At 39.4% G+C, this 13,246-nt stretch overlaps 2 protein-coding genes across 4 annotated transcripts in view; both read left to right on the top strand.

Annotated features, from left to right (window-relative positions):
• Positions 1-13,246, top strand: part of LOC139675552 (phenazine biosynthesis-like domain-containing protein) — a 91,294-nt gene that overhangs the window by 12,576 nt on the left and 65,472 nt on the right. The window lies entirely within an intron of this gene.
• ATOH7 (atonal bHLH transcription factor 7) lies at positions 10,383-12,975 on the top strand. Its single transcript, XM_071563787.1, has one exon. The coding sequence runs from the start codon at positions 11,789-11,791 to the stop codon at positions 12,242-12,244; it is 456 nt and encodes a 151-aa protein (XP_071419888.1). The 5' UTR covers positions 10,383-11,788; the 3' UTR covers positions 12,245-12,975.

The raw sequence follows: 13,246 nt of genomic DNA, 5'->3' as shown, positions 1-13,246 counted from the left end.
AACCCTTCAGCAGTTAATTGTTAATTGCAAAAAAGTACTCTCTTAATAACAAACTGCAAGGCACTTTCTCAATAAAGTTACAATTTCAGCAGAAAAAAAAATGTATATTAAAAGGAAACACCTGCTCCGGTAAATTACTTTGTTGCAGGTACCAACCCAGGAGACTCTGCAGATGGTTCTGTATTTGCAGACCTGACCTCACCACCCCTTCATCAATCTTTGCCTGATTGGTTCGCTCCGAAGCAGAACACACTGTATCCCAAGGTACTACAAGACACCTTTGCATTAGTTCCAGTCAGAATACCGATTAATTGGTGCTTCTGTTTCATTTTGGAAGTTCTTAACAAAGCATTCCATTGTCTTAGCAAGCCCTGACTGAAAGGTGGTACAGTCAGTTCCAGGAAGAGCTCCCAAGGGAATTGTACTGCAGCAGGTACAATCTTTGCTCCATTCCCTGCCAGCTGGGAGTGTGGATTCAGTTGTGCAATGCCCTAGGATTTGGGGATGGACAAAAACAAAGAGGGATCTTGATCCTTAGAGCAGCACAATATGAACTCATCACTTCTATTAGCCTTTCCTGTCACCAAGGAAAAGTAGGAGAGACCACAAGTCCTGTAGGTTTGTTTTCCCTCCTCAGCTGTTTGCAGGCATCTTACACTCTTACTGAGACCTGAGACTGATTAAGTTGGTCTTAATTAGAAGAAATTTCCTTACTTGCTTCTTCCAGTTGTACCCGTGCAAAGGCCTTGTGCAATGCATTGAGACCCTTTTGCTTTCTGGGAGAAAATATTAACACTCTTTCTAGGAAACAGTCTTGCTGAAAAAAATTGAGACAAGTTGGTGTTCCCAGTCCAGTCATAAATGTTCCTATTTTGTCACTGATGCTTCAGAGGATGACAGTGTTATAGTTGTACATTTTGAACTTCAGTGATGCCAATAAAATATTTGGGTTTGTTTCCTCTTCATTTTACAGCCTTGTTATTCTCTGAATGCCTTAGATGCAGTAAACTCAAAGAAGATACGTGCTTTTGCTAAAGATTCAGAGAGGAAATGAATCTGTGTGCAGTTTGCCAGAATTCTTCGCAGTTTCAGACTCTTGCAGGGTCACTGTCTTGAATTATTAGGTATTTTGGTAGTGTTTTCTGGATTTCATTGATGGAAATGTGTAAGGCCATCATCTAATCTGGGGGCCTCAACATGTGCTGTAGATAGAACATTCCACAAAGCAACCCGTGCCCAGACCTTGTGATTTAGGTAAGTAGAACAACATCCAGATTTCATATAAAAATGTAAGCATGTGCAAAAATCTATCGTATTCCTTGGTAAAATATCTAGGAATTTTCAGTTGAAAATATACTCCATGTCCCCATTACATGGCTGTAAAACTTTGGTTTTGATGCTGCAGGACTTGGACAGGAAGTTTTCCTGGTGCTTGACTGAAAAAACATCCCTAGTTCTTTAAACTGATAGCACCTTTATTCACTACATATTTTTCAGAGAGCCTGAATTACATAAATATCATTAGTGCTGTGCTCAGACACTTTTATAAAGATTTAAGGGAAAAAACACCTTTTTGTTTCTCAGTTGTTTGTGAATAAGAAAACTGCAACAGAAATAGAGCTGCCTCTCTGCATTTTTTGCATTAGGAATTAAAGTCCAGGAGTAGCTGATGACACAAACCACTGTGTATGCAATTAAATAAGGATGATTGTGGCATTTATTTTGTGTGGAAATGAGGAAAACTGTTTAACAGAAGTGGCTGGATATATTTCTGTAAAAATTATTAAAGCTCTTCCTTTAAATTTTCCACTATGATAATAATTAAGTCTGAGAAAACTTTCCCATCCTTGAGTTTGTATAACTGAAAAAAAAAAAACTCTGTAAAAATCCAATAGAATGATGATATTTGAGAAATGAAATCCTGAAAAAATAAGGAATTTAAAGAAACAACTGGCTTCATGGGAGACAAAAGTCCAAATAATAGGTTTTTGATATAAAATATTCAGTCCTTTTGCCATATAGATTGGGTAAAATGAGATGTTTGCTCTTCTAGTCGTGGCTCATCCCATTTCATTCTCACAGAACTAATGGGAAACCTTGTCCTTTGTGCATTCTAAACCCAGCATTACATATTAGCAATCATGACATTAAGTGTTTCTTTATTCACAACTGGCTTTACTAATAGCTTTTAGAATACACCCGTCACATCCAATTCATTCTTGTTTGGAAATGGGACACTTGGGGGATCTGCAAACCCAAAACATCAAATGTTACCATGTGCCTGACTGGAACATCTTAATCTTGTAGAATTGCCTTTCTTTTGATGGAGGGACCTTTGTGGCGTCCTGCTGTCCACTCGGACAAAGGAGCAGCTGTGGGCTGTGAGTGTGGGCATGGGCACTCAGCTGGCTGGGCAGGGTGAGGCCAGAGAGCTGCCAGGCTCCTGGGTAATTTGGGCAGCATTAATTGCAACGTCAGTGGGAGCTTCTCCTTAAACTCAGAGAGGATTTCTTAATTTGCATTAACAGTTAAATTATAAAGCAAAAATCTAATGGTAAAATAAATTATAAAGTAAAAATCTAATGGTAAAATACTATAGAAATGAAGTGAGATTATATATTTTGTGTTTATATATATGCATATCTATCAACTGGTTTTAAGGTTTCCTTTTCCTTATATATTTGATCCTTGCCGTTTTTTGCTACGCTTCAGATTTCAGCAAATAAAGGTAACCTTACTGTGAAGATTTCTTTAAAAAGCAAGTAAAAACAGGCTTATGGAAAATACAAAGACTGAACCCAGAAGAGGTGAATCCTCTGCTTTCATTAACAGGTCACTTTCTAGTTCACTCTAGCAGCATTTTGCACTGAGGGCCTGAACCACCAAACAGCTTTTTTTATCTTTGGGCACTGGATTAGTCCCATTAACTGCAGCAGGATTATGGCAACATAAGCATGTATAGGAAATTGGTATACAGAACATCAAATTAGAATTCTTGTTTTCTTTCATCCAAGGGTTGGACTTGATGATCTCGGAGGTGTTTTCCAACCCAATCGATTCTATGATTCTGTGATTCATAACAGGAATTTTGTAGGACATTTCTTCACTTAACCTTCTCAAACATATTAATGGATTATTTAGGTGATTGTTATTGCACATTTCTAAAAGGAAAAAGTTAAGGCTGCAATAGTGTATTTTAAAATATAGTATACCCTTATGGACATACTATATTTAAAATGGCATGAGAGTGGATTTTTAATTTACACAACTGAATACATTAAGTCTGAATTATATATATCAAAAGCATTTTATCCATTATTTAAATAATTTAGCTGATTAAATATATATTATTCTGCATTTAAATAATTTAACTGATTATATATATTCTATATGTATTCTATATATATTGATTTAAATAGAAGTGCCTTGAAAAAGGTACTTAGCTGACAATGGTTAAAAAGTGTTACTAGATATGAAATGAGAGAATTCTTCTATTCATTTTATGAAGCAACACTTGACAGGTCAGATCCTTGAAAGTGTCACTGAAAATGCTGACACTTCTTAGGTCATTATGTTTATTTTCTGTAGTTTATTAGTGTAAAAGGGAAAGTTAAGAATGCTTCCAACTAAATATCTGGGCTGCATGGCTCTTACCCCAGAAAGGCTCTTGTGCAATGCTCTGAAGACTGAGAGTAAGTACGTTTATGTAACAGTTTTGCAAATTTATAAAGCAAAGGATAATCAACAGAAGTCTCATTTGTGTAACAGCTTTGACCCATTAGGGGCTTTTAAATCATGCATCACTGACTTCAGGGTTGCTCTTGTCAAGCTACTTACAGATCCTAGTTGAATCAGGCATTTTGTATTTTTGTCCTTATTCGCTTTTGTTTACCAGCAGGAGACAAAATATTTAATTAGTTTTGGGGCATTTCTAATCTCCTCTGGGCCAGCTCCAGCCACAGAGCTGGACGCCACTGCTGGGTTAATTCCAGCCAGGCTGTGCCCTGCACTGCAGCATATGGGGAACTCTAAGCCTTTAGCAAAAGTTGCAACTGAACTATTGGAGGGGTGGGACCTCCCTGCTGGGAAAATGCTGCGCCACAAAGCAGAAAGGGGCCAGCGTCACCAGTGGAGGTCAAGGCAACACTCAGACCAAACAGCATCTGGCAAACTGTGCCAAGTAGAAATCAATGAGGAGCAGCTCGCTGGGTAGTAATTTTATGCCTGTTTGCACAAGAAAATAACTCCTCCTGAAATGAAAAAATGATTTTATAAAAAGCTTATGGCTTCCTTTGGCATCACTCTCTCCCCTGTTGCTTCATGTGTTTTTATTTCAGTCAATAAACTACAGCATGATCTATACACACCTTTACTTTGGGCAAGAAACATTAACTGTAGCATTAATTATGATTTGGGGAGATGAGTTTTGAGAGTCTTCTTCCTAATTGGTTCAGAACCAGCTGTATAACTGTAATTCATTTCCAAAGTGCATTACATTCTCTTACTCATATTACAGTGATGAGCCAAAGGGTTTGAGAAGATAAAAAAAGACAGCTCCTAATCTTATGGACTATGCTCTCCCTCCAGGCACTGTAAGCTGTTGCAGCTCAGTCCACTTGAAACCTTCCCTTGTTTTATAATTCTCACTTTCTGCTCCTGCCTGTATCCCTGCTTGTACCTCATCTTGGGGCCCTTGTTTTTTCCCCATTTCCTTTCATTGCTTCTTCTCTTTTCCCTGAAATTTCAGGTGCTGGTGTTTATCTTGAATATTGTTAACAGATTACCATTCAATTCAGTGAGACTGCTTAGGGCTGAATATTAAATATACTCAAGTCTTTACAGGTTTATTGCATTAGACACCATATTTTATCCCACAGAGAGATTCTTGTGTACTTTCCTGCTTCTCAAGATCCGACCATTCTCAGTAGCATTTGTTTTTTGTCTACTTGTCAAGAAATATTTCTATTTTCCACAATTTCAACACTCACTTTCATGCTTAAGCTTTTTGTATTTTTCTGCACGTTAACTATTTCTGTACTTGAGTGAGGCAAGTTGCAGGTTGCAAAGTCTTTATGGTATAGAAACTTCACACAAGTCATAGTGTCTCATGAGTGGATTGCAGCAATCATTTCCCTGACTCCTTGGTTTTCTGTGGCTACAGGTGCAGGGAAGGTGTCAGCTTCAGTCTGAGGGTCTTCCTGCCTCATGATAGACAATATAGACAGTGAATTTTCACTGTAGGAAAGAATGGAGAAAATCTCAGAATCATAGAATGGATTGGGTTGGAAAAACCCTCCGAGATCATCAAGTCCAACCCTTGGTCCAACTCCAGTCCCTTTACCAGATCATGGCACTCAGTGCCACGGCCAATCACAGTTTAAAAACCTCCAGGGATGAGGAATCCACCCCCTCTCTGGGCAGCCCATTCCAATGCCTGAGCACTCTCTCTGCAAAGAATTTTTTTCTGCTCTCCAACTTCAATTTCCCCTGGCAGAGCTTGAGCCCATCGTGCCCCCTTGTCCTATTGCTGAGTGCCTGGGAGAAGAGACCAACCTCCACCTGGACAGAACTTCCCTTCAGGGAGTTCCAGACAGTGCTGAGGTCACCTCTGAGCCTCCTCCTCATGGAAGGCATAGAAAGATGGATGTTCCAAGAGGCTGTTACTGGTTCTGTCCCATGGGCAGTTGCCATACAAAGAAAAAGAACTCACTAGAAATGAGAAGGACTAGCTGTTTTTGTCACTAGGAGTGAATTGATGCTTTTACTCATTTTTTGCACAGTTATAAATTATGCAGAAAAGTTTTAATAGGTAACATGCTGCATTTTTTGTTGGAATCTGCAGAATCCAGTTGGAACAAACATCTCTGGGTTGAGGTTAAAAGCACCATCCCATTGTATTTGGAGAGCAGTAGGCACAGAGGGTGAAATATGGGAACTCACTTCCCGCTATCCTCAAAGATCCCTTTAATTTTACAGAGGGGATGTGTTGCACAGGTGTGAGGAATGGGCAGGGTGATAATTAGATAAGAGACATATGAAAAGGCCACAACAGGGGGAAGTCCAGCAGAATCACACACAGACTATTCTGAGTTGGAAGGGACCCACAAGGATCATCGAGTTCAACTCTTAAGTCAACGGCCCACACAGGGGATTGAACCCATGACCTTGGCATTATTACAACCAAGTTTTAACCAACTGAGCTGATCTCAAGGAAGCACCAGGAGATAAACAGCCTCTGGAGTATTCTCCAGAATCTGGAGTTGAACCCAAGAGTCCTCAGTTTGTACTTCCTTCTGCTGTTAGGAAATATGGCCAGATCAGCTGATGAAACATGTCACAACCATCTACTTAATCTTTCTAATCCTGAGGTATGTAGTATATTAAAAGATAATAATTTAACACTTGTGCTGCTGGTTACCCTGTTAGAGGTTTTACAGAACAGGTCAGGAAAACACTTATTGAAGATCAGGATCCAGGAGGGTAAACTAGATCTCTTCCTGTATCTGTTTCTCAGTGCATGGCATACATTAGTGCTTTCAGTAATTCTCAAGCTGTATAGTAACGGAAGGTCTTCTCTGGAAGACTCTTGTCTCATTGAAATTGGGTATTTAGGAGAATAAAATGTGGTTAAAGAAACTGAATTACATTGTAAATAGATGGATCTGCTCTTGTCTGTGCCACAGTGCCTAAGAAGTACTTTAAATATATTTTTTTGGCATGGTTGCTGTAGGCTTATTTATCCTGCCCAGTGCTGCTGAAGCTGGTGCTGAGCACATTAGTTCATGTTTGGAAATGGGCAGGAGGTCAGTGCCTTGCCCAGGCTGGTTACCTCAGCTGTGGACAAACCTCACACAACTGGACTCTGGCAGCCAAATCTTCCTTGCACTGTGCTGGTGGGGCAGTGCCCAGTGGACATTGTGTGAATCCCACGATCTGGCTGAAGGTCCCTGTGTGGGAAACACCAGGTCAGCTTCTGCAGGTTGTTGAGTGTGTGCTGGTGGAATTGACCTTGGCAGAGAACTGTATTTTTGAGCATGTGAGAATAGATATGGTGTCAAGTACTCTGAAAATTCACAAGCTTTTTAACCCACCAAAGCCTTTTTTGCTGATTTAGTGGTGCAGTGGGTTGTAATACCATTCTAAGTGGAAACTTCTTTTGTGAGCTGTCTCGTGTGTATACAAAGGTGCACAATGTAATCATATTCAATATGTAATGTAGGTGAGCAATAATTAAAGGTTCAAAACATGTTCCATTAGTACCATGGTGAAAGGAACCCTTACTCAGTTTTGGTTTTCTAGAAGGATTCTATAGGAAAGGGTGTCCAGTACTAGGGTGGGAAGCTCTGGGTGAAATCATCACAAACTCCTCTTGCAGGTGTAGATTACCACTCAACATCCCACTATTACTTACTGTCTAAACGTCCCTTCAGCTCAGGATACAACATTCCCTTGTGAATTATTGTGTTCTCTGACAGTCCTATGGGCCGTGACAGAGAGAACAATGCAAACAGCCAAGGCAGGAAGAGACACGATTGTGCACACCTGTGTGTGATTTCCAGCCTGTCTTGTGAGCTGAGTCAAACCTTACAAGAAATTGGGTCCTTAAGGATGGCCACATTTTGGTAGTTACCCACCTGCTGCTAATTAAGCAGCATGCCAGTCTTGCAGCCTTGCTCCCTGTGAACTACAGTGGTGAGGAGTGTGGATGAGGCTTTTAGGAAGGATCTACCTGAGATGGACTAGTCAGTTCTGGCTGGAAGGGACAGGTAAGATTCTTGTTTGATGCATTGCTTGTATGTGTTATTTTTAGTTGGACTAGAAAAGAGAAGGTATTGAGGAATTAGACTTTAACCAGAAATATTGCTTTCACTTCAGTTAAAATTTTGTATTTGGCCACAGTTAATCCACAACAAAAGTAATGAGATTGTGTTTTCCATAATAGTGCAGGTGAAAGGTATTAGACTCTTAGGGGAGCTGTGATCGTCACATCTGAGTTATTAACTTGGATACTAAGCAGACAATTTTTGTGATTTTATGTGTATAGTCATAAATCCTGAAACTGGTTAATTTCCTTAATGAACTGAAACTCTCCTCTGTTTTCCTAATGTCCATGGTGACTTAAAGATGCTCAAATAATTTGGGTTATGACTGAAATAGCATTCTTGCCCATCTCTCTTGTGTTTCTCTGAGGAAAACATAATATTTTGATTAATGGTACTGTTTTAATGTTAAATGTCACTAAACCTTAATGCTGTGTGGATTATGGAGTAGAATTAAGTTTGTACCTGCATAATGAGAGATTCAAAAGTTAAAATTTCAGCAACTTGAGTAGCCACAGGACTTTCTGGTGATCCTAATGTACCACTAGCTTGAAATTATTTTATGACAATAAAATAAGAGTAAAAGGGGAGCTCTTGAGAAATGGTAGATGACAAAAGTCATGAGACCAAATAATTTGGTATCTAGAGAAATTTTTAGCACCACAGCAGCGTATCATAGCAGGATATGTTAATAGCTTTTTGAAAATATGTAATAAAATATTAATAATGGCTTGGAAAATTATTTAGGATACTAATATCTCTGAGAAATTGTTAAAAATACAGGGGAAAGGGAATGAAATTACATAAGCACTAACTGAGGCAAGCTGAAATACAGAGGAAATCAAATGAAGTAAAGGAAACTTGGGAAAATTTCAACTGATACCTTTTCTCTTATTCACTGAGCAATAAAGCAGTTTATTTTTGAGTTTGAAGTAACACTCTCGTATGGCTATACAAGGAGGCTGTGCAAATGAACTAAACTAATTGATGTGGATAAGACCTTGATACTTGTCATGTTTCTCTTTCATAAACCAGAAAGTAACAAAGTTTAAGTGATGCAAAGCAGTTGTTTGATCAGACACTGAGCATTTTTAGCTTTGCCTGTAAACTATAAAATCCTGTTAGGGGTTTGTTAATGCAGACAGATCTGGGCTCTTGTCCTGTGATTTGATAGTGAACTGTTTAAGGACATGTTACAGTTTGTTCAGTAGGAGAGATAAATCACAGCTTCTCTCTTGAGATTAGCGTGGTGTGTTAGTCAAAGCATGGTAATGGTAGGGAATCAATTAGGAAGGGAAAATTAACAGCAGTGTTGTGTGATAAGTTACTGTGCATCAGTGAAGTGAAATACAGAGTTTCTAAAGAACTGTGAATTTCAGTGTATTTGAAGTCTTCACTGTAATTCATGCTAGCAGGACGTGTTAAATTGAAAAAAACTGCTGACAAATGAAAAAATACAGCTTTATACTGTGTGATGTTTTAAAGGGGAGCTTTTTGTATTTCTGGTATGAAGTCAGCAGCACTCCTAACACTGAGTGATTAATTACCTGAACTGGGGAGTCGCTGTGTCATGAGAACACACAATATTCATTAACTTCAGGTACACCTTAATTCTGTTGTGTTCCTTTCCATTAAACATTGTTTGAGACTCATTGTAAGAGACAAAGGAATTAACAGAGTGCTTTGGACACTGAAGGCTGCAGTAGCTCTGGAATATGCTCTGGCAAAAGCACGGAGATCAGACGTGCACTTTTGTTAATACTGCACATGCAGCACTTCCCATGAAGTGTCTACAGAAACAGAAATACCTCACAATTCTAACTGCTGATTCTTTTGGGAAGGACATGTGGTTATGTGGGTCTGTAAGGTGCTGTTCTCAACTCTCCCTCACAGGGATAATCAGAAATTGCCAGGCAGAAAGCAGCATTTTAACGTGTGGTAGTAGCTTTATGTTTGGCAGAATAGGTCAGTGCACACAGATAGCAAAGTGGAACATTCCTAATGAAACTTCTTTAAAAATTGAAGAGGTGGCCTGCATTTTGATAATGGCATAATGGAGGGTCCCTACCCCAGCTATCATCTCTGTTCATAATCATTAGGATGCAGAATATTAAGAGCAGAGCAACTGGGCGTAACAGCCGACGTTCAACATCTGTCATGCTCGAGTCCATTAGTGTTCAATTGCATCCCATTGTTTTTGGATTATTCAACCTCACTTCATTGTCATTGCTTTTGCTGGGGATTAATCAGCTGTTTACAACTACACCAAGTTTTGGAGTCATAATGAAAACAATTGAGCTATAGTTCTAAATAAATATACAGTATTCAGTCTCTAATGAAAAAAGTTACTAATTTATGAATGCTGGTAACAATTTAATTAAGTTTGAAATCAATACAGATAATAAATCATTGTGTGGCAGGGGTTTTTTTTCCCTTTTATGTACATCATAAAATGATTGTATGATATATCCTTCTAAGTTTTAATAGTAGCAATGCAGTAAAAGAAAGATGTTTGGATTATGGGGTGTGAGTGTTTATCTGGTGGCTTCAATTCTTTACAAGTGGTAGCAGAACTGATCCCTCACTGCCAGCAAGCAGATTTCTGTTTTTCACATCTCTTTCATTCTCATTACTTATTTAGAGATATTACTAAAAAGACAGTTTTAACTTACATAAAATGCACATATATACTTCAATAGGGTGTATTAAAAAGGGCAGTTTTCAGACGATTTCTATACTTGCATGTTTTTGTGTATGACTATTACAACCCATCTAGGTGTTTTTGCAGTTATTATTAGATAAACCCATAGCTGCATTTTAACTGTTTCAATATATTTAAATTATTTCATGACACTGAATTTGCTGACAGGTGAACACAAACCCCATTTTTCTCAAGATACTACTCTGACTGCAATGTTGTGTACTGCATACAGTATTAAAGTTGTGAGTGCTGAAGGGCTTCTAATAATTTGAGTTTACTTATTTTTGGTACCATATGTGCAAAACAGTAATACTCTCTGCTCTGTGCCGTCAAGCTATTTCTCCTTTTCATTAAAACAGTTATTTCTTCTGTCCTCGATACTTAAACAGAATTTTCACGTGTTTTGATGTGCAAATACTACAATGCACAGGGATTTTTTTTTCCCCTATGTTGCAACAGATTATCCTTTGAAAAGATCTTTTGCTTAACTGCCCAGAGTCTTGTGGGGCCAGCCAGACACTACTCCAGATGGCAAGTTGTTAGGGCTGGACAGAATGGCTTTGGAGGACTTCTCACCAGCTGAAGGCTGCAATGTTCAGATTTTACTGTTCTGTTTTTTCCCCCGCCCTGTGGTTCCCAGGGTGGGAAGGTGCTGGGATGGGAGCAGAGTGCCGCCTGCCCACCTGCTGCCACCTGTTTAGCCTTTGCAGCTCCTATAAAGCCTCATCCTGTCCATGCAGCACAGGCATTGCTGGCGGCAGGAGCCAAGGAAGGAGGGAGCTCTGTCAGGAGTGATCTTCAGATCACAACCATTCACCATTTCAAAATACTCTCCTGAACTGAATCGGGACTTCCCTCCTTTGAAACAGGCCTTTGGAATTGATGTGTCTTTAATCCATTAAGATCCTGGTTGGATTAAATGGATCGTTTTCTTCAGCAGCATACATTTTGAGAATGGAGATTTCATTGTTTTCTCCCTCTTTGAGATTAAAGAAAAGAATGAAAGCATAAGACATTAAAAATTCTTTATTCTTTGAAGCAAAAGAAGCAATTTTTGGACATTTCCAGAAGAACCAGAAGACCATTTTTTTATTTGATTTTAGTTTTTGTTTTTTTTGAAGCTAAGAAAAATATTCTGTCACTGACACGTGGAAACAGCTTTCAGAGGTATGCAGTCTACTCACAGGAGTGCTTTCCTTGCCACTTTTTAGACACCTAATTTTTACCAAGTGACCTTTGTGTGCGTGAAACTGAAGCTGCATCAAATATGAAACCCTGTAAATCCAGTGCCTTGGATTCCGGGGCGGACTCGGCGCTGCAGTGCAGAGGTGGGGCAGGCTGTGCAGTGAAGTGCAGCTCGGAGAGGATGGAGAGCGCTGCCAAGAGGAGACTGGCAGCCAACGCCCGCGAGAGGCGGCGCATGCAGGGACTCAACACGGCCTTCGACCGCCTGAGGAAGGTGGTGCCGCAGTGGGGCCAGGACAAGAAGCTGTCCAAGTACGAGACCCTGCAGATGGCCCTGAGCTACATCATGGCTCTCACCAGAATCCTCGCCGAAGCAGAGAGGTACAGCAGTGAGAGAGACTGGCTTAGCTTGCACTGCGAGCGCTTCCACCCCGAGAGCTGCCACCACTACTCGGGACCAAAGCTGGGCTCGGACAGCGATGCGTACGCACAGCGGATATTCGGCTACCACCCCGAGCACTTCCAGATAGCTAACTAGGACTGGTCACCAGCTAAGAATGTGCAGCAGGCCGCATTTGTAATTTAATAATTAGCAAGAGTTAATCTGCTTGACTGAGGTAATATTGGCATTATAACAGCTTGTTCTCGTTGGCTTCTTATACTGATGTGGCAAAATAAATTTGCTTTGAGAACTTAAAATGCATTTAAGAAAACTGGATTTATTTAATGCTGGTGGAAGGTACATTTTTAATTTGAAGTCTTTCTGACAGTTATTTCCATCTAGTTCATTTACTTCTTTCACTAAATAAGTTTTTGGTGGAGGTTTTTTTTCTTACTGACAGTATTTCTACAGATCATGGAACAAGTTGACCCATGGTGTAACTGAATGGAGTAACACCTGAAATTAACTTCATTCCATGTTTTTATTTTTCTGTCAGCTTTAAACTTATTCTTTGGTTTGTTTTCACATGAATGGCTCCCATGGAAGAAGTTTTATAATGTGTCAGTGTTCTAGTCCTCAGAGAACTAACTTTCTTAAACTTTGTAAGTTTGACATATGGGTTCCAAGATTGTGTACGTTTGCTTTAATCCTATTTACGGTGTCTCTTGTATGCTCAGAAAAGAGCTAGTTTCAAATCATGGAAGGAATGTTTTATTTTTAGTGGTTGTAAAAGCCTGTGTGATTGTATACCATAAATGAGAATGCTTGCGTGACATTAAGCTTCTAGATTTCTGTAGACTTTAAATGATGGAATTTTATTTTTTAATCTTATGTTATCTGGAAACAATAACAGATTTTGTAAGTTGTAAATAAAGTGTTTTCTATGCTATGTGCTCACAATCTACCTGAAATTCCTACTCTAGGAGTTACTTACTGGCAGATTTTCTACACCAAATATTGCGCTACTTCTATCACAGTCCTGGCAGTTTCATGTGCAGAAAAACCAACTAGCAAATGACACTTGCTTCCCAGTTACAGTAGGGAGTGTGTTTTATGTACCCTCTGGAAAACAGCCTTAAAATATAAGAGTTTGGGCAA

This window comes from Pithys albifrons, chromosome 9 (assembly GCF_047495875.1).
Source record: "Pithys albifrons albifrons isolate INPA30051 chromosome 9, PitAlb_v1, whole genome shotgun sequence".
Classification (NCBI taxonomy): domain Eukaryota; kingdom Metazoa; phylum Chordata; class Aves; order Passeriformes; family Thamnophilidae; genus Pithys; species Pithys albifrons.
Note: the sequence above shows the minus strand (reverse complement) of the source record. Positions and strands in the feature narration are given on the sequence as shown.